Here is a 20,245-nt window from a genome sequence, read left to right as displayed (position 1 = left end):
TCATTCATGTCATTGTGCCATGCCATACAAAAATGACAGTGGGTTCAGCTTGGCAGGATGTAAAGCTTCGATGACCCTGAACATTTTCCCTTAGCCCACATTATTAGAAAATGGGCAAATAGAAAAATCTGTACTAGCTGTACTCTTAAGCTGAATAGTCTCAGTACAAACAGCCCGAGAGATGATCAATTGTTCCCTGCAGTTGGTACTGCATGATTAAGTGTCCCTGTGTGCATACGGCATGTGCTCTTTAACCCCTATAGTTTATCATAAGGTGCTTGCAGTGTCATTAGAAAATCCCCCTCTGCTCTTGGTGGGTGTGTCCCAATTCCTTAGAGCTCTCGATTTAGTGCTGGGTTGGGAGGTGATGAAATATTTAATCCTGCCGAGAGGCTGCAGGAGAAATCAGCCTTTAATTACTGTCCTCTATTGAGAGCAGAGGTCAAAGGGCAAGTGCAGACGGTACATGGGAGCCCCTTAAGTATCTGCAGAGTGGCAGAGAAATGAGTGATGAGGCCTCAGCAAAAAACTATCAGATGTCATTTAAAATGCTCTATTGCCCATTATAGCTCAAATCAGATGTCAATCATTAATAGTGTAAGAGAGTGTAAGAGATAAACAATTACTATTGAAGAAATGTGAAGAAAGAGTTTCATTCTAGAATTGTGCGATTCCAAGTACAAATGATGGCCTCGAATACGATGCTTCTGTTTTGCTGTAGAAATGCATACTTATACTTAGAGTTTGCCCATATTGGTATTTTATATTCCAAATCAATCTGCAGATAGTGAAAAAAAAACAAGAGCTGGCTCCCCATGGGTGGCTCCTTATGATATGATGATGTGCCTGTGCCATGAGTTAATGATAGACACAATGTGAATGGTGCTGCCTTTCTGCCTCGGGCAAAATACCAAGTGCCATAGGCTATGAGGCTCCAAGGGTAAGAATTATTGTAATGTGGAAACATGAACCATTGCTTTACTTTCACAGAATATTCACTGCAGCGGGGAAATAAAAAGTAGCTCACAATCAATTGCAATTTAATACAAATGTTTTGTTCATCTTTGTAACAATAATACTCACTTTACTGGTTTCATCTCAAGCATCTTTCAGCGGTAACGTGCTGTATGCAAGAAGACTTCCCCTGTGTCGGGAAAATATACTATTTTCACCTCAACTGCTTCTAAAATGTAAAAGTGACTCATGACTTTAATTTTTGCGATTTCAAAATGCAATGATTCCCTTTTTTCATAATTCCTGATGTCATGTTAATGTGGCTTTTAGCAGCTGACACCTTGTCACCTCATGCTGAGTGCACAATTTACACAATGACTCATTTTGACAGACCAGAGACCTTTCGTCACTTTCATGATTTAGTATGACATGAATGAGCAAAGAAAAAACAACAAACAGATGAACAGCAGCGGCTTAGTGGCAAGAGCAAAACATCCTTTATAGCGGATGTTTCAAATGGTCCGATGGCAAACTGAGAATTGCAAATGACTTACATTCATATTGATGATAATTATTCAGATGTGGGGAACATATTGAGATCATTTACTGAAGTAAAAGACCACGGGGCAAGAACTACTCCATTACAAGAAAAACACCTTGCATTCAATATGTTACATAAAGTCCAGGTGAAGCAAAAATAAATATGTGTTCAATCAAACTCCCGACACATCGGGGTCAATCAAAACAAACACGGACCCTGTACCTTGAACATGACTGACAAGCCCTCGGGGAAGCTTTTTTTCTTATCGCAAATGAGTAGGCTAACTAGTAACTATTGTTTTTGGAGAAATGTAGTGACGTAAAAAAACAAACAGTATTTGCACTTAAGTACAGTATTTGAGTAAATGATTTTCTGTGTTTCCATAAATATGTCCCATTAAATTTGTTCTTTTTCCACTGCTCTTTAGTCACAATGTTGAGCCAAATGTTAGATCCTCCTGGTAACAGACAAACCTTAACCTTCACAAACATACACATCACAGATCTAAAGCAAAGGGAGAGGAAACCCACCGCTCACACCACATGCCAATGTGAGGTGTGGGATTGTACTTAATTCCAAAATTGCTGAAATCCTCAACTTCTCTCCCCAAGAAGATGGAAAAACAAAAAAAAGGAATGAAGGCAGATGCTGAACGAGCAGAATGGTATAAGCTGTTAAAAGTGGTCTGCCAGAGGGGCCGGCAGGGCAGACCTGTATTCCTGCAGAAGCGCTGCAACCTGAGCTGACACCAATTAGGCCTCCTCCAGCCTCGCTGCCCGATAGATTTCAGCCCTGCCGCCATGTGACGCCAACCAATTATGCCGGATTGACTCGGAATCGACTGGATTGTGACCTGAAACTCAGATTTATTTTTCATGTGGGCTGATAGGGGAGAACTCCGGGCTGTTTGAGCAGATGAGGCAAGGGGTATGGGGAGCATTTCAATCACTCTCTCTCTCTCTGTCTCTCTCTTTCTCTTTCTCTTGCTCCTCTCTCTCTCTCTTCTCTCTCTCTCATGCTAATCGGTTGGCTCTAGATGCCTACATGTCTGATTTAAGAGCGGTTGTAAGTAACACACTTCTCCTGACCAAGCATCCTTCCTCCATGTGTCTGTCTTCTTACTTCTTTATATTTCCCTGGTGCCCATAAAGCTATAAAGCAAACAAATTAGAAAGTGCCATAGATTACATTTGCCGTTAAGTCGTAAAAAGCATTGAGCTGTGTCACGTTTAGGCACAGCTATTAGCGTTTGCTCTGCCGTGATCAAAGAAAGTTAGTGCTTATTTTAGGACTGTAGACATTCACTTAACTGATTTCAGGCCATGGTTGCGCACAGATAATCTGATGCTACAGGGTAGAAACTTCACCCAAACTCAGTTTCCTCAATATGCTTTTCACAACGCCAGAAACTGCTTTATTTTATAGCTGTTTATTTGTATGTATATATGTGTGTGAGCTTGCTTAAGGCAAAGGTTATGTCAGGGAAGAGAGAAGGGCTGATTTGGTGGTGTGAATGATAAGGAGAGCATCTCAAATCATTTATTCTTGCAGAAGCATGTAAACATTTATTTTGATGCTGCGGAGTGAGGAGGCGTATTCCAGCCCTGACGAGAGGCCATTGCAAACATTAGTTTAACACGACATGACTGATCGACAGTTCACTAATCCTCTTAAAGGAACAGTGTCCCCTCTGGGAAAAATTGTTCCCGGCGATGCATCGTCCTCAGAGATTAGAAACCAAATCCAAGTTGGAAATGTTATACTGATTAGCAATTACACAAATATGGGGGAAGAAATGACTGCCTCCCCCCCCCCCCCCCCCCCCCCCCCCCCCCCCCCCCCCCCCCCCCCCCCCCCCCCCCCCATCAGTGACTTCTGCCGAAATCTATCTAAAATATGATTTGACTGCAGCATGACTGCAGGATGCTGAAGTGAAATGGACGTTTGTCTTCTGTTACAAGGATGTCTTGATTTTTTTATGAACCGGCGCTATCGTGTCATCTCCCAATGTGTTCCCCTTCCTGCATTACAGCAAAACATCTGCTGTTTGAAATGTCTGGAGCTCTATTACCCCCCAAACCCAATCAGCATGCAAGATTGCGTTATCAAATCAAGCGTCGTGCTGCTCTGCTCTGTTGTGCTGCAGATCAGCGGTCTCCCTTGTCAAATGCCTATTTCATATGGGCTTTAAAACTGATTTCATAAAGTGTTCAATTTCAAAATGAGCTACCCACCACTCTAGAAAAGTGATGGCTACTCTTGCAACACGAGCAGGAGCACAGCATTAAATCTATCTATGGTGTGAAATTTAAGTCCTTGGTTGACAAAATGCTAACTCTTCCGTACACTGACTGGATAAGCCTTTTATCAGCACTCCAGGTCATGGAAAAACTTGGAAAACCTCTCTTGGATGTGTGTCTCAACTGAAAATGTCACGTAGTAATGTTTTTCAACCCTTTCAACTCCAAAACAGATTTGAGATTGTTATTATTTTTCTGAGCTTGGTAAATTCAGATGACTACATTTATCATTATATGCCAGACAGCAGATCAAAACAGACCGACTAACCTAACGCCTCTGAATGGAAGCTACTTTAAAGTCACCCTCAATTTTCAAAGGCATCATGTCACTTGAGGTGGAGGTGGAAAACACCTTCAAAAGCCTGCCAGTATCACGTCGTAGGCCTGCATCATAATCTCTCCTGTTTGCTCCTCTCCACCACCTCCTTTTTTTTTGCAATTCATATTTTTCCAGACATCGGAAGCACACATGAAGGCAGTATGCTGGCCTTTGTGTCCTGCACGATTTAAGAGAAGGGAAACAAATGTGTACCTGAAAACCTCCCAAAGTTTAGACGTGGCGAGGCTGCTCTGATCAAAGGATGCCTCAATTAGTTTTTAGCTTCAGTTGTGCCATATACTGAACTTCACTGATGAATGATGGTCCATTTTCTTTATGAATTATCTTGAGAGACTCATTAAACATATCTGAACCTTAAAACTGAATGTCTGGATGTAAACACGTTCTTTTCTCTTTTTCTAATAATAAACAAGCACTGTCACTGAGTTTATCCCAATCTAAAACGGAGCAGATGACAATCCTCACGTTTATTAGTGTAAAGTTATGTCTCAACTCAGTCAAACAGAAGGAAGCAGGTCTCAAACCTATAACGTTTTTTCTCCAAAGACAAATCTCTTTCATCTGCTGAGGAGGTGAGCATGCCTTCGAACGGTAAACAAGAGGAGCCCAGCACGCTAATTAATGGAAGCTCCAGATTCATGACACTCTTTTAATTATAATTAGGCGTTTGTAATGAGCCCACTGAAAGAATGGCAGTCTGAATAAGGCCTTCTGAATTGTACCTGTGAGGAGATTAAAAAACGATGGCTCTGTCTTTCTCGCTCAGGCCTCTCCGCTTGGCGCTGGGGCATTAATCCGGACAGCTGCTCATACGGTAAACATGAGCTGACAAGCCTGACGAAAGACCTGCAGGCTGCGATCTTTAAAGGACTCAGATGAGTTGAAGGTGTAAAATTCAGTTTTACTCTGAGCACAAGTGTTCAAACCACTCGTTCAGGATCCTGCCGACTGAAAGCACCACTGTTTCTTTGGGGGGGCGGCCTCTTCTTTCATATTGGCATGGACAATTCTCTTCTCACTGCTAACGCTCAATTTTGTCCAAGGAGGAATGTAGTAAGGCTTAAGATCATTTTATTATATATATATATATATATATATATATATATATAGAAAGAGAGCGAGAGAGAGCTCCATATGCTTTAACATTTATGACATTTATGTTGATATCACATATTATACAATGTTATCATCTGTAATTAAAAGAAACCTGAAGAAAGAACTGTTTCAGTGAAGGCTGCTCACTTATAAATGGAGAGGGCTTCACAGACTGAATTGTGGTATAACTAACCAACTAATAACTGATACTGACTGACAAAAAGAAGATGGCAGTATTCCTAGCAGAAGCCCCCTGTGACCTTCTGTAAACCAAAATGATGACTTCTGTCCAACAGCTTGGCATTTACTGTACACAGTGCAGCGGCACCATGTCCCTAGTAATGATTAACAAATGCACCGTCGTGGTGGCTCGGTGTGGGCAGCCAGGTACATGAAAGACATGTAACGGAAAGGGATCCTGAAGTTAGCCCTGGCTGAATCGCACCATTTCGTTCTCATCTTCAAAGACCGTGCTTCTTTTTCACAAGCTCAAAATCCACAAATAAAGCTCAGAAAATGAGATGCATACAAGGTACTGAATTCCCTGGCAACTATCCTCACGGTGGGGTATTGATAAACACAGGCGCTTTGATAATTTGCTGTTGCTGATGGTGGTTCCTGGTGTTTTAATATGCTGTTTTGTTGTGTATACTCTGTGCCGTGTGTGCGTGTGTGTTGTGTGTGTGTGGTTGTGTGTGTGTGTCCATACCTCACAGGTGCACCTCTGCTTTGGGCAGGTTTAAGCAGTACAGTGACTGTGCTGTCTGTTTGGTTCAGAGAGGTCTCCTGGTCATATGCCGGCATGGAAGGAGCTGAGAAGAAAACCAAAGGGAAGGAGGTTTTACTACACAGCAAAGACCGACACAAAACTGTCCAGTTTTGGTCAGCATCATTTTGTATAATGAGTCATTTAGCCCAACACTTAATATAAAAAGGAAGCCAATTTTCTCACTGCCTCCTGTCTTTATAGCACCACAATTTAGATCATTAAATATTGCAATAACAGTGAAGTGAAACATTCGCTGCTGTCACACAAGTATTGCAGTATCTTTTAAGTAGTGCACATGGATCACAATTGCTGCACTAACTAGGCTCATGGTCATTATCTAAATCAATCCGGGCCATGCTTTATGGGAACTCTAAGCATAATTTGTCCTTGGCCTCTCAGGCAATTCTGCTAAATCTAATAGAATTCGCAGACCAAAAAGCCTTGATCGCTGAACCAGCTAGGTGTTTTGTATTTGGTTTGGCACATCTATAGCTTGTAAATTGTATTGGTTTATTTAATGTGAGGTGGTAGGATTTACCCTTTTGAGGCTAAAGAACGACATCAGGTAAATATATTTGAGTTTTAATCAAGTTCCAATTACCATTCACATTTGAACATGAAAATCTCCAGCGGCAGTCGGTGTCACTCGACTTATTCGGCATCACCCACACACTGACCGGCCATGCTTTTGACCCTGCTGACCTGAAATCTTGGTGGTGAACTGGGTGATGATGGGGGGGCCGTAGCCCTTGGCTGTGCTGGCGCGGAGGCTGAAGGAGTACGTGGAGCCCGGGTAGAGGCCTGTGAACATATGGGTGGTCTCGTTGCCCAACTTCACAACCTTCCCACTCTGGTTGGAGAGGTCCAGCTCCGGGTCAAAGGAGCTCACCGCCTTATAGGAGATCTAGGAAGGATGGAAATTAATAATATTCTGAGAGTGGGCTCTGGTACTCCGAGCTCAGCTCTCCTCAGCTGAGGAGGATTTTAATTCATACAATGAAAACGTTTTAGGTTGGAGTCATCCCTCGGATGCTCAGCATGCTAAAGCATTTTTCTGTACTCACCATGTTGAGGGTTTCCATCCCACTCACACTGGGGAAAATGACCCTATTTTTTATATCTCTTTCCCCTCTGCACTACACACCGAAAGCCACACAATATATTGTAATATATATATTTTTTTTTAAGATTATGTTTGACAGTACCTTAGCATTGTGATTGTTAGCATGTTAGCATCACGTGCATCACTAGCACGGCTGTAGAGTCACTTTGTACAACAATAACATGATATGGTCATGTTACAAAACTCTCTCTCCTGTGTACTTCAGAACAATCTTTAAAAAGCCACGGAAAAAGAAGAGTTACATATTTTTCAACCAAAGGTGATGCAAGCTTGTGGTTTCAAGGAGAAAGGAAATACACTTAATGTATTCCTTCCCCATGAATAAACACAGGGAGCTCTGAAGGGAAGCATTAAGGTGAGTGTTTTTGCTAATATCCATTTTGAATAACTGTAAAGTCCCACTTTAAGAAAATGCCTCTGCTCGTAAAGGAAAAACCTCCATTATAATTCAAATTAAGGAACACAAAGAGAGTTAGGAGTGCTGTATAATTTGTGTCCATCAAGTTTTGAAATGCTTCGAGGCCTTCTCATTTAGTCTTTGTCTGTGAAATGAGTCTGTGATGCCAAATCCTATATTTCAGGGAGAGGAATTTGAAATGACTTGTCAACACTGGGCACATGGACAGGTCTTCACAATTATAATGGAACCAACGGGAAAAATAATGGAGAATATTGGAGCAAATTAATTTGGGCTTGCTTGGAGCTATTACTCGATCTGATATATCAAGCTTTTTAAATTGCATTGGAATTCATGAAGCCTTCATAAAATATAAATGCCTGCATAATCTCCAGCACCTTTACTCGTAAAATAGTGAAGAAAGCTGCTGTGTCCTGTTACTCAACTGAACTTAAGATTTTCAACTCTTAAACTAAAGTAAATTAGAGTGATGAAAGCGGCTGACGATTTAAAAGGGTGATTAAAGGAAATAGTATAACTTAATAATAGTTGCCTTTTGCCTCAAAAGGTAATGTGATGAACAACTTTTACTTACCATAGCAACACTATGATAAACAAAATGCTACTTCACATTTAATTTCCGTTGCTACATATGACTGATGAACAAGGAATATTTGGAAAATCTGCTGTATACCTTCAAAGAATAGCTGTCTCACGTTGGTCTGAAAGGCTGCCAATAAAATTGCATCCACAGATCTCGGTCGAAAAGGAATGGAGCTGAAATCTCTTTGATATCAGGCCTTGTCAGATGCATTTCACTTTGAGTCCTTTGATAATGTCAAATCAAAGCAAGGTCCTGACTTATAAGAAGCAACTTCTGTGGAATACCGGCAGAATACGTTGTGGTTTATTTTATAAAAGCAGAAAGTCAGACTTCCTAGGTTCGCCTCATCTCCCACTCTGTTTAAGACAAATGTTATGAATATGAATATTCTTTCTTACTCTTAAATAAATCCTGTTATTCTACGTTGTATTATGAGAAATCTATGATGAGGCTTTTGATATGTTAATACCAGAAAATTGTCAGCGAGGTATTGTTTACTTTAAATACACAAATAACTGTACTGTTAAGGCTTTCACACACAGATAAGTAATTGCCGCAGCATATGAATATAATAGCCTGGAGTGGGTATTTCATGAAGTGAGGCACATTTGCCTCCACGTAAATATGAGTGAACCTGACAAAGCGGCAATGCAAACCAAGCCATTTGTTCTGAATGCTTTTTCTTGTTCCATCAAATTTTAAAAAGATAAACAACTGAAAACATGTTGCTCTCAAAGTGATTAAGTGAGCAGTTAACCGACCATCTTTTCCTGCACTCTGCCAGCACCTCTTAGTGCCATACAGCTGTGCACAGGACACAACATGGGGATGCACACTTTTGAATAAACGAGACCTTGTTACGAGTCCGGGGACTGAAGGACTTCCCTGCTTGGATTGAAATGTCTGCCGCTAAACAACAGCGTATATGATATATTTCATACACCTGATGGCATGGCAGTGGATAGAGCAACCGCTACAGCAATCCTGATTGCATTGCCATCACTATACAATCTGTTGTATGTGAAACAGCTCCGTCGATGATCGCTAACCTCGTCAAAATATCAAGCGAGAGCAAACGGCTTCAACAGAGAGAATCAACAGACGAAAATCAATCTGTGGGAAAGGCTGGATTACTTCCACCGTAAGCTGGTTTAGATCAATGTGTACATGTATCGTCAATGTGTGTGTGTGTGTGTGTGTGAAGACAGTTTCTATTATTCAAGACTCAATGCAGCTCCTGGACAAGGCTGACAGGGGCTGTGTTGAACCGTATGTCAACATTTGCTTAGTGCTGAATCGAAGCGTGTTTTAGGGTTGTATTTTCTTTAGAGGTCGCCATGTGTGGATGGACAGAAGATGACGGCAGATTGCAGATTCTGTCAGAGTAAAACACGAGAGTGGTGCTTCATAAATGCGGCTGAAAAACCCTTCTTGAGAGAACCGTACAAATCGATTTTGGTTTCAGCTGCTCCACAAATCTTTAATGACTGTAAAACGCATTAAGAAGGTGTTGAAAGAGTCGATTGTTGTGACTCTGGCCACCAAGCCGCAAATAATCAGCATTTAAGAACATACAGAAAGAGTCTACTGCAAGTTGATATTATTTTCAGCAGAAACTAAATAATGGCATAATAACTGCCCATTCTGTTGATTTCTGGTTTCAACTCAGTTTGCGCCCCTTACACGAGCTGGGTGCAAGTCCAGAAAATATATTTTTTTTCCAGGGGTGCTAAAAGTTAGCTAACATGTCATTTTTTTAATGAGAATATTGAAGGACTGCACAGCCCTTTGAAGGAATCATTCTGTTTAAGCGTGAGTTGAACTTAAGCCGGAAAATGACTGACTAGACCAAGCTTGATGTGAAACAATAGATTTCCAAGGTTAATTAGTTCGAGCTTATCCAACATAAAATAAGTACAAATACTGGAATGTGCCTGGTTTAACTGGTAATCTCACAACATGAAATACAGTACATCATCTTTCTTGAGAGGATCTCATCTAACTAGCAGATGCACACAAGCTCTAGTCCAAGAAAATAAATTGATTCATGTGATTTCTCTTGCGGCACTGCACACTTCTGCCAATCACTGTTGCATAAAAGCAAAGATATGCACACGATTCACAAAGAGAAAAAAACAGTCTGTTTCCTACTCTAAGGGGTGTTTAATATCGCTCAAATTTGCTAACAGTGGTGCAAGTGTACCTCAAACTGAGTGATGATACCGTAGGTCTGTGCTGGTTCTCTCCACTTCAGGATGATCTTCTCCTCATAGGCACTGCCCTGAATGGACTCCAGAGGAACAGCCCCTGGCACTGTGGGAAATCATCACAGACACAATTCTCAATACTGGTGGAAGAGTGGTATTTTTCCAGCTAGAAATAAGTGTATACAAATCCTACACAGTAGGATTTCTTATTGATATTGTCCGCATCTTCTGTGCATGTTAATCAAGATAAGTTGTTGTTGATAAGAGTTGGATGAAAGCTATGATTTACCGAGGACCTCGCACTGATGTGCATAAAACAATAAATAAAAGAGCTCTTCAAGGACTTACAGTACACAAATGGCCATGAGCCAAAGTCAAATGCCATAATAGGAATTTGAGAGAATATTTAAAGTTACACACTCTGACACGTTTTACAGCAAACCTGAACACTTTTCACTTAGATAAAAATGTGCCGCAAACAAAGATGAACTAGTAACCCCAAGGGAATAATGGGAATCTGAATATTTCTGCAATGTTTACTTGTACTCAAATACTGCCAAAGAGATCTGGTCCTTTAACCCCTCATGTGAATAGCTTTCATTCTGTAAGCGAAACAGAATGATGTGGAAATTACTTTTTGTTTTCTCCAAGATTCATCTTCAAGAACGCAACTACAGCTACACCCTGTCTGTAAACCTGTTCCCATGGGATTCTAAACACACAGATCCACAGACACACAGAAGTCAGAGAGTGAGGAACAGTTGCCACTTTCAAGTTTCCAACCACAGAGATCTGAGCCAGACATGATAAGACTCTCTCTTTTCGTCAGCTGAGCCTGTTTATTATCTGGTGGCCGGGGTTCCTTGAGACTTCTATAGAGTTCTTTTCCTGTATCTGCTGAGCAACACGGAAGACCTTTTATCTTTGAAGGAGGTGAAACAACCATATGACACAGAATGAGCCCTCCTGAAAACAATTGTTGCAGAATCTCAACGTTTTCCATAATGCAAGCTACTTAAGACCAGGTGGGAATTATCCACCCATCCTGAAGATTAAAATGTCACAACTCTAATATAAAAAGCAGTTTTTCTGCTGTTGGAGAGCAGACACGCTTATACAATCCTCTACATAAACTACCAACATTTTGCAAAATAGTAGTTTAAATTTAGTTGTTAAATGTCGTGTTGTGTTTCACTTCTCTTTTTTAGCTCTCCAGAATTTAAAAGATATCCAATCCAGGATCAGTTTACTCAAATCACGTGTCATTCTTTCCAGACCTGGACAGGAAGTAACCTTGAATAACACCTACCATCCTCATCAGTCTGGACCTCCAGCTCCGTGCTCTCCTTGACCCCCTCTGGATTGCGTAGCACCAGCTTGACACTGAGGTTGGTGAAGGGCGTCAAGTTGTGGATGGTGTGCTGAGGGTCACGGCTCTGAGTGTCATAACACACCTCCTCACGGGTCTCCTCCTTGCCTGCCACCCTGGACCGGTACTGGACGGTCAGGTTGTAGCTGTAGCAGCGGGTCACATTGTAGCCCAGAGGCTCCCAGCGCACTGTCACCTGTTTGGATTGGATGTCCACCACTTCTAGCCGTTGTGGGCCGTGCATTGGCTCTGGGAGAGTGGACAGAGAGAGGAGTGTGAGCATACATCAAGATAATCAATTAGGCGATATAAAATGGCAGGTAGTGCAAAATAGTTTCAATAAAATCAAGGAAATGATTGAGGTCTATGCCGGAGCACAGAGAAGGCGGTGTTCCTTTGAGTCAAAGAAAATCTACAACTACTATTTTTCACAACACTTGAGACTTCTTTTCTTTCTATCTCCTCTGTTTGGAGTTCATATTCCCAGAAAATATTCTAAACTTTCAAAGCCACAGCCTGATACTGAGCGTTGCTAACTCGGTCTCACTGTAGCTGCACGCACCAAGACACCACCGGTCTGTTAGTGGAGAACCTCAGCAGGCGGTGTATCATCGCTTCAGAGCGTGCCGTCGCTCTGCTTCGTCTACCTTGTCCTGTGCCTTTCCCTCTCTCTTTTCCATCTCGCCCGTCGGCGGTCAGCTATTAGCACCATACTGATACAGAGTCAGCCAGTCTGCCAATCCAGGCAGGACACAACCCCCACCACCATCCTATCACCTCTAATCACATACACGCTGTTTCTCCCTGCCTTTTCTCCCCTCTCTTTCCATCTTACCATCTCCTCTTTTCTCTCCATTCCCTTCACTATTTCCTCTCATTTTTCTGTGGCTCCCACATTTCTATTTCCCGGTCTCTCTTTCTTCTCTCTGCTTTCCCCATCTATTTTCTCTCTCTCTCTTTCTCTATCTCTCTCTCTCTCTCTCTCTCTCTCTCTCTCTCTCTCCTACCGATGGGAGGAAAGCAGCCCAAGCACAAGGTAATGGGATCAATTTCCATTCCAGGTTAAATTCGCAGTCCATTTCTCTGGAACTTAACACTTTACCACCTATTAGGAAGAGCCAGGGCTCAATTTCCCCGTTCCCCAGGAGACACAGTCCAGCAATTCAGAGGCAGCCACGGCGGCCATGTTTAACATTCTGGAGGTGCATAGGGGAGACTGGACTGGAGCCTCAACATGCTGTTCATTTCTACAGGTTGTACAAAAGACATGACAAACAAGCAAGAAACTACGTGGACAACACAGCTGTCCTCCTTTGTATGTGATGCCCACTTACATTTATGAAACAGCCTCGAGAAAGATAATATCCGACTGAATTTGTGCTACTGTTTTTTTTGCGAATCCTTTAAAAAAATGCACAAGAATGATTAACAATGAGAATAAGTGTGTGACGCTACAGTACAGCCATATTTGTATTTTTCCTGGAACTTAGGTCATAACAAGTGACATGATAGAAGAATAATGCATGAAGGAAAACATTGAGAGAAAATGAAGGCGCCTGCTTGTTGAATGAAGAATGCAACACTTTGAGATTTCACAAGGACAACGAAACGGATGTGATCTCTCCTCTGCATTTTATAGCGTGGATGAAATAGAATTAGAAGGGTTGGAAGGAGGCCGAGGGAGAATTGTTGAAGATAGATGTGGAAAGGGATATCAATGTGCAGCAAACAGCACATCAAGCATACACGAAGGGCAACAAATAATAAAAGTATGACAGGAAAATAATGGTAATGACCTTCTCTTTAAGAAAGATGGATCACTATTGATCTACACAGAGGGAAACAAACTACTAAAATATTGTATTAGCTTTTAAAACAATTTAAACGAAAGCTGGGAAAAACAACGTATTTTACTGGACAGACTTGAATATAAATGCTTAATATCTTTTGAGAAAGCTGTCTGTAATACTGTGTAGGTGTATTCCTTTGAATATGTGTCATCTTCAAAAAAAAAAGGGTCCTCTAGCAGTACTGACTTCCACTGGTTGTTGAAATTTGAAAGAAATGTTAATCTTTGGTGAAGACTGGTATGCAAGACATCTACCTTCAAAGGGATCAGAAACTATTCAGCACAAGTGCTAACAGACAGTAAGTGAGCCGACTCTATTCTTGTCCCAAACTACAGTCGGGGGATGAATATAATAATTCACAAAAGAGATCTGCCGTTTTAAACGAATGTAATCAAACACATAAAAAGGGATTCTGAAACAGAACAGGGAAGAATTGCCGATGGGAAACAGGCGTCTTCAAATGGGTTGCAACGTTGGGAAAGCCATCCCGAAAATAGAAGTTTAAACCTCTTTATTTGCGGAACTATCTGTTGGCCGCACTCAGTAGGCAACGGTTACACTAAAAGCACAGAGAATTGCAGGGCGGCCAGGCACAGAAATCAAATTAAACCAGACGCTCTCAAAGTGACAAATGCACCAAAGTGTAAATCTCAAGCAGTCGTGCACGAGCGGCTGGCAGGAAGTCTCATTTCTGAAGCGTTCAGGGAGAATGTCACACTTCCATCTTTGTGGAACATCATGGATATGGATAAACTACACCCTGATTCTGGCCAATGGAGAGATGCCAGCATGAATGGGAATCACTTGTGAAAAATATGATTATGGAGAGAAAAAGTCGATATTTATTAATATATACATTAAAAAAATCTTTTTTGGTATTAGTGGTGGACAGATATATGTGCTATTGCACCAATACTAATACTGATGGTACATAAATGAATATTGGGCATTTAGTAATCAGCTCTTATGACTATTCTATAGCCTCTCCCTGGAGTTTTGTTGAAAAAAGGCTAATTGTTTGTTGCCCCTTTGGCTCCCTGTGGTGCAAATGCCAGCTGTCTGATGGAGGCAGTACAATGTGAGAAAAACGCGGCGGACAACCAATCACAACTTGTGCCCCGTGACTCAAAATGACATCATCCGTTTTCTTGAACAACAAGGTGCCTCATCCATGTCGGAGTCTTCAAATGGTCATGGTTGACTTTGAAGAAAGAGGAAAGAGGAAAAAGAAAAACACCCTGTACCCTCCTCCCCCACTTAATCTCAAATGAACGGGTCCAATGAATGGCTGATATCCTTTATACATTTTTTTATGGGAGGATCTGCAGACATTTTGAAATAGGCCCAGAGGCCCATGAATGACAGCTGATGAGATGAGCCTGTTACCTCAGTCTACTGTGACTGCTAGTTTCGTTTTATTGACCGAGCAGTAAGAGGCTCACTATCAAAGGCACAAGCATAAATCACAACAAGGAATAACAAGGCTATCTCTTGAAATCCATACTATGTTTTTTTTTTTACATTTTTTTTTTTACAATTCTCACAAACTATCACACACTGAGGGCAACATTGGGGTGAAAGTACTAAAATTGATGACTCTAATATCTTTCCAGTATGGCATATCTTTCTAGTGGAATAGAGTTATAATAATGGCTATGAAAGCATCCCTCGGAGCAGGAAATTACTGAGGTCTGTCTTATGCCAGGGCACACCCAGAAATGAGTTCCAGTGAGGAGCCAGATTGGTATTCCAAGCGGTGGACAATTATCACCTGCCCCACCACTCGCCGATGTAATTGAATAATTTGAATTTGACATTTACATAGAAACTATTAGTGATGACATTACAGCGTGACATTTAAATAATGTTTTTTAGAAATTATCAGCACGTTATTGCCTCTTGGTAATTTGATGGGCCCTGCACACACGCTACCACAGCTGAAGTGATAACATGATTTCCGAAAAACATGAACACAAAACAACAAATAACCGCATGTTGCAGCCGTCTGTCCTAGAGGGGGCCCTCAAATGGTGCACTTAGCCCCTGGGTAGAGGGAGACATTAGTCCTGGATGAAAGGAAACAAATTGGGCATGTCCGGAGCATAGCCACTTTACTGGGAGACAAGTGTGAGTATGTGTGCGCGTTTAGGTGCGCGCGCACGTGTGTGTAAACCATGTGTGTTTTCTCGCGTGTTAGCGGTCTTATGTGATTAAAGTGAGTGTCCATACGCGTGCACAGCAGCGCAGATCTGGTTCCTCAGCATCTTACTGGCTAAATGCACAGAAGAACGATTTACTTATCAGATCTTCCTCGGGCTTTGCAGCACACGAGTCATTCAGAAAGCCCGAATCTTTATCAGAGCCACATCGATTAAGAGCAGAAAAGCCTGGGCTGGCATACACTTGCATCTTCCTGCTCAGCAAACACAACTGGGACGGGGGAAAGAAAGGACCATTCCTTCAATGATTAGAAACCACAAGTCAATTCAATGCGGCTCCTGAGCCCGGGCGCTATCTCATCAGGATGAAACGGTGCTCAGGTTGAGGAGGAGGGAGCGCTGCCGTTTGGAGATGGAAGAAGAGAAAAGCATCGACTCTCACAGGATGGCATGTAGACTGTCGGATTCCTTGCCGGAGAACGGCTGCTGGGGCTCGTCACACGCAGGTGCCTTCAATGTTGACAGTACCAAAACAACATGACAACGACGAAGATTAAATTCTCGTCGGATGGCTGTTTTCATGTGAAGTGTTCCATTCTAGGCATCGAGGCCTCCTATTGCAGTCACTTATCTCTCCATTGCTGTGTGTTATTCACCCTGTTCTGTTTGAGCTGGGAGGCGAGCACATTTGTTTGCCTCTTTCTATTACATCTCGGTGATAGCACTGAGACCATTGAGGTAATGACATGGGTTTTACACTTAGGAAATCATTTTCATATCCCGCAGAAGCGAGCCGTAATGATAGCTTTTGATAACCGACAATCAAAGCTCCATCACCCTCCTAGAGTGCTTCTCTATGCAATCCTCTGGAGGAAGAGAAAGAGAAAGAGAGAAGGGAGGGTGTTAAGGAGGAGAAATGGAGGGAGTCAATGTGTGGAGGGATTGGAGAAAGAAAGCTAAAACAGAGGGCGGGGGGGGGGGGTCAAAGCCATCCAGGCCTTGGGGTTGACACGTGTACACACCTTATAATTGATAGCACTTTAAAAGGCACTGTACATGGACCTCTTGTGTTATAATATCACCCTCTACACCCATTACAAAGTCAGAGACAAATGTCCACATGCTCAGGACACACACACACACACACAGACAGACATTCTGCCCATACACCTTGGAGGCGTGGATAATCACAAGGATTTATTGAATGGTGGTGGTCGCTCCTCACTCTATCAAGTCCTTCTTTATAGGCATCATGATGAATGAGACTGCCATGACGGGTGAGGATGAGGGGCGGAAGGTGCTGGATCGAATTGAAACCACAGAATGAGCCCCGGCGCTGGGCCGGGCTCTGCTGCCACCTTGTCTGATGAACCCCCTGAAGCTGTAGGGGTGGAGATGAATGGGTGAACGCCTTCCTTCTCACTGCACTGAATAGGAAGGGAGAGCAGAAAACATGAGAGGGAAAGTAAGATAGACCTCTCCAGCACAGGAGGATGATGCATGACAAGACTCAAGGCTGTCAAGTCCCACCAAGGCGGTTCTCGTCTTTGTTCAGGATCGACCTTACTGTGCGCTGCACTAAAGAGAGCCAACAAGCTCAACTGTGTAACAACCAATAGGTCACTTTCGCTTCACTCCCTTCCTTATTGTCTGATTTCTTTAACTGCTAAAAATGTACTTTTCGTCAAGTCCGCGCGAAGAAAAGTCACGTTACTTTAGCTAAGTCACGTTTCTTTATGCACATTACCCTCCGATATACAGACAACAATCAACTACATTATGTTGGATACCGGAGTAAATACTTTAATGGGATGATTGGGAGATGAGATCTAAAGATAGAAAGAGTGCCTTTCTTGCTTGATCTCTAAACTGGTACCTGTAGGTTTATCCTCACTGGACATCGGAGAAATATTTGTTACTGGAGAGAGTAGGTTCTGTAGTTCCCAGTAGTATATGTACAATGCATGCGTTTCTGTTAAGTTACGTTGTGTTCTGATTAATTACACTAGGAATAAGGATACTTTTTATTAATGCAGAATACATCAATCTAGTGCTAAGGGTTTAAAAACCTATACAAAGGAGTATATACTGCCCCTCACACCACTATTGCTTCCGCTGATAATCCATATTATATACACTGTGTATTTGCATAGAATCTGTAATTTCATGAATTAATATGGTTACTTACTCCCATCATGTTTTGCATCATACTGGGAAAGTGGAGTAGTTTAAAGCCCACTAAAGCTAAAAGGGGTGCTACAGTTAATGCATCATGACGGCAGCATTTAGTGGGGTGGCGATGAAGTAAGTGCTGAGCTGCAGAGTACAACAATGAAGCACTTGGCATTGGAAGACCTTTCTACAAGATGCAAACAACATTATATTAAAAGTCACACTTGTCGATTGCAAATATGGGAACATTTGATTTAGAAAAAAATAAAAAAATTAAATGGAATAAGTAGCAGGGTATAAATTGTCAGGGGGAAGTCTTTTCTATCACTGACCATTTAGAAGGATTAAAAAGAACAAACCTAGCAAGTCTGGCTCAGGGTCAAAAGGTGAGCCCACCAACCGGATGGAAACAAATGGACAGCCAGTTGATGGGAAGAGCACAGGCAGCGAAGGTGGAACTGGTTAAATCAATCTTTCATTTCGTTTCCACCAATATGCTGTGCGGTGATTGGGGTCAGAGTGACAGGCAGGAATGACCCCCCCCCCCCCCCCCCACCATCGGTCTTTAAACACACACGCTTGTCCACACACTCATCTCTACTGTCGGACACGGCTTCGTCTTTTGTGTTCAGGTTCCTGGGGAAAAAGCCTGTGGTTAGAGCTTACACACAGGAAGAACACAAGCCCTCATTTACAGACGGGCATGCAATCTCCACGGGAGCAGTGGGAGGTTACCACGGTGATTCTTTAGCTTCAACACGCCCGTGTGGCATTGTCATTTGTCGCCAAAAACCTGCATGTGTCGCACTCAACTCAGGGTGTTAACCAGAGTGTAAATCAAAGTGGAGCGCTTGACTTTGTGAAATGGTTGCTGCGTTTTCGGAGCCACCTACTTAGGAGATATATGGGATCTAAGATCCAGCTATCGAGGTGGGGGAATACGGGATATAAATCGCAGCCTCCCTGACATTCCTGTCCTTTAGTTGAGGAGGAGACGCACAAATGTTCTTGAGTTGGAGTTATACAACCAGACTGAATGAGTGCTTCCTGGACGCCTTGCAAGGGGAATGGGACATCTATAATTCAGCAAAAGGATGGAGAAAATCTGTGACAAAAATTACAGCAGATAGACCATGAATAATTAAACCCGAGGAATAGAAACATTTAAAGACCTTGAGAGGCGTTTCAGTTCAAATTTAAAAACAGCAGAAAAAAAAAGATCTTGCCAAGCCTGACTAAACTACAGCTATTTATCATTCTCTTGAGGCTGAAGAGTTGATGCTACCAACAAACTCAATGATAATTGTTTGTGAGAAGCTGAAGAGGCAGCTCTGGCATAAGAAGAGACTACGTTTATGTGGATGTCACCAGAGTATCGTTTGTGCACATCTGTTATCCGAGTCTCAAGTCGTTGGTGTTTAGGGAATAGATAGATGGAGATGAGGGACATAATACTAATGAAACGGTTATAAATGCAGAGTCTCTCTCGCTCTCCGTCTCCCTCCTTTCCAACAGCAGTTTGAAGACTTGTCCTTGAGAAGAATACAATTTGCCTTTTGCAGAGCCAAGATCATTGAAGACAATTCACCATTCTATTTCCAACTGTCTGTGATTTAAAAAAAGACCCTCCTAAGCCCTCACATAACCTTCCTACACATCAACAACTCCATCAACCCTGTTTTCTCTGTCTGACAAAAGAACACAAATTCAATGGGCCTCAAACCAAAGCTTTTCATTCGCCTTGCGACAATATATAAACCCTATAGGTCACATGACAGCCAGACCAATGTTCTCTGAGATGGGTAGGAGAAGTGGTTTTCTATTCATGCCTTAAGGCAACAATGGTGTTCATAAGATTCATCAAACCTAGCAAACATTTTCCTTTAAGAGCCGCAAGATCTACTCAATCTCAGTCGTTAAAGACAGGAACCATCTTTTTAAACCTCACTGAGGCCTATTGTTCTGTAGACATTCACACGGCTTTAGAGGGGGAGAAAAGGCAGATGTAGATGGCAGATTATTTTACCATTGTTGATCAAATGTTAGACCTTGGTGAGACAAAACTGGCGAGGCATAATATGCTGAAGTTTGAAATAATGTAAGCTGATGGAGCTAACCTGGTTAGAAGGCTAACAATAGAGTCCCACAGCTTGAACACTACACAGCTTTGTTGCAAACAGTACATGTTGTCAACTCACATTTTTGTCCTTGGACATCTAGTAACAGCTATGCATCCTTCCTCTGCTTCTTTTATTCTTGCAGTTTCAAGATATATATACACAAGGATATAAACAATCAATTATTTCTGAAGGAAAGGTCTGCCACGTTGGTTTTCACATCGTCTGGTTCAAAACACGTGAAATGT

The 20,245-nt window shown here is 42.1% G+C and overlaps 1 protein-coding gene across 1 annotated transcript in view; it reads right to left on the bottom strand.

Annotated features, from left to right (window-relative positions):
* Positions 1–20,245, bottom strand: part of LOC117746248 (receptor-type tyrosine-protein phosphatase mu-like) — a 136,173-nt gene that overhangs the window by 52,451 nt on the left and 63,477 nt on the right. The window contains 4 exon segments of the mRNA XM_034555273.1: positions 5,940–6,042; positions 6,702–6,903; positions 10,327–10,436; positions 11,640–11,948. Coding sequence (XP_034411164.1) covers positions 5,940–6,042; positions 6,702–6,903; positions 10,327–10,436; positions 11,640–11,948 — 724 coding nt within the window.

The sequence above is a fragment of the Cyclopterus lumpus genome, chromosome 17 (assembly GCF_009769545.1).
Source record: "Cyclopterus lumpus isolate fCycLum1 chromosome 17, fCycLum1.pri, whole genome shotgun sequence".
In the NCBI taxonomy this organism is placed as follows: domain Eukaryota; kingdom Metazoa; phylum Chordata; class Actinopteri; order Perciformes; family Cyclopteridae; genus Cyclopterus; species Cyclopterus lumpus.
This window is presented reverse-complemented; position numbering and strand designations above follow the sequence as displayed.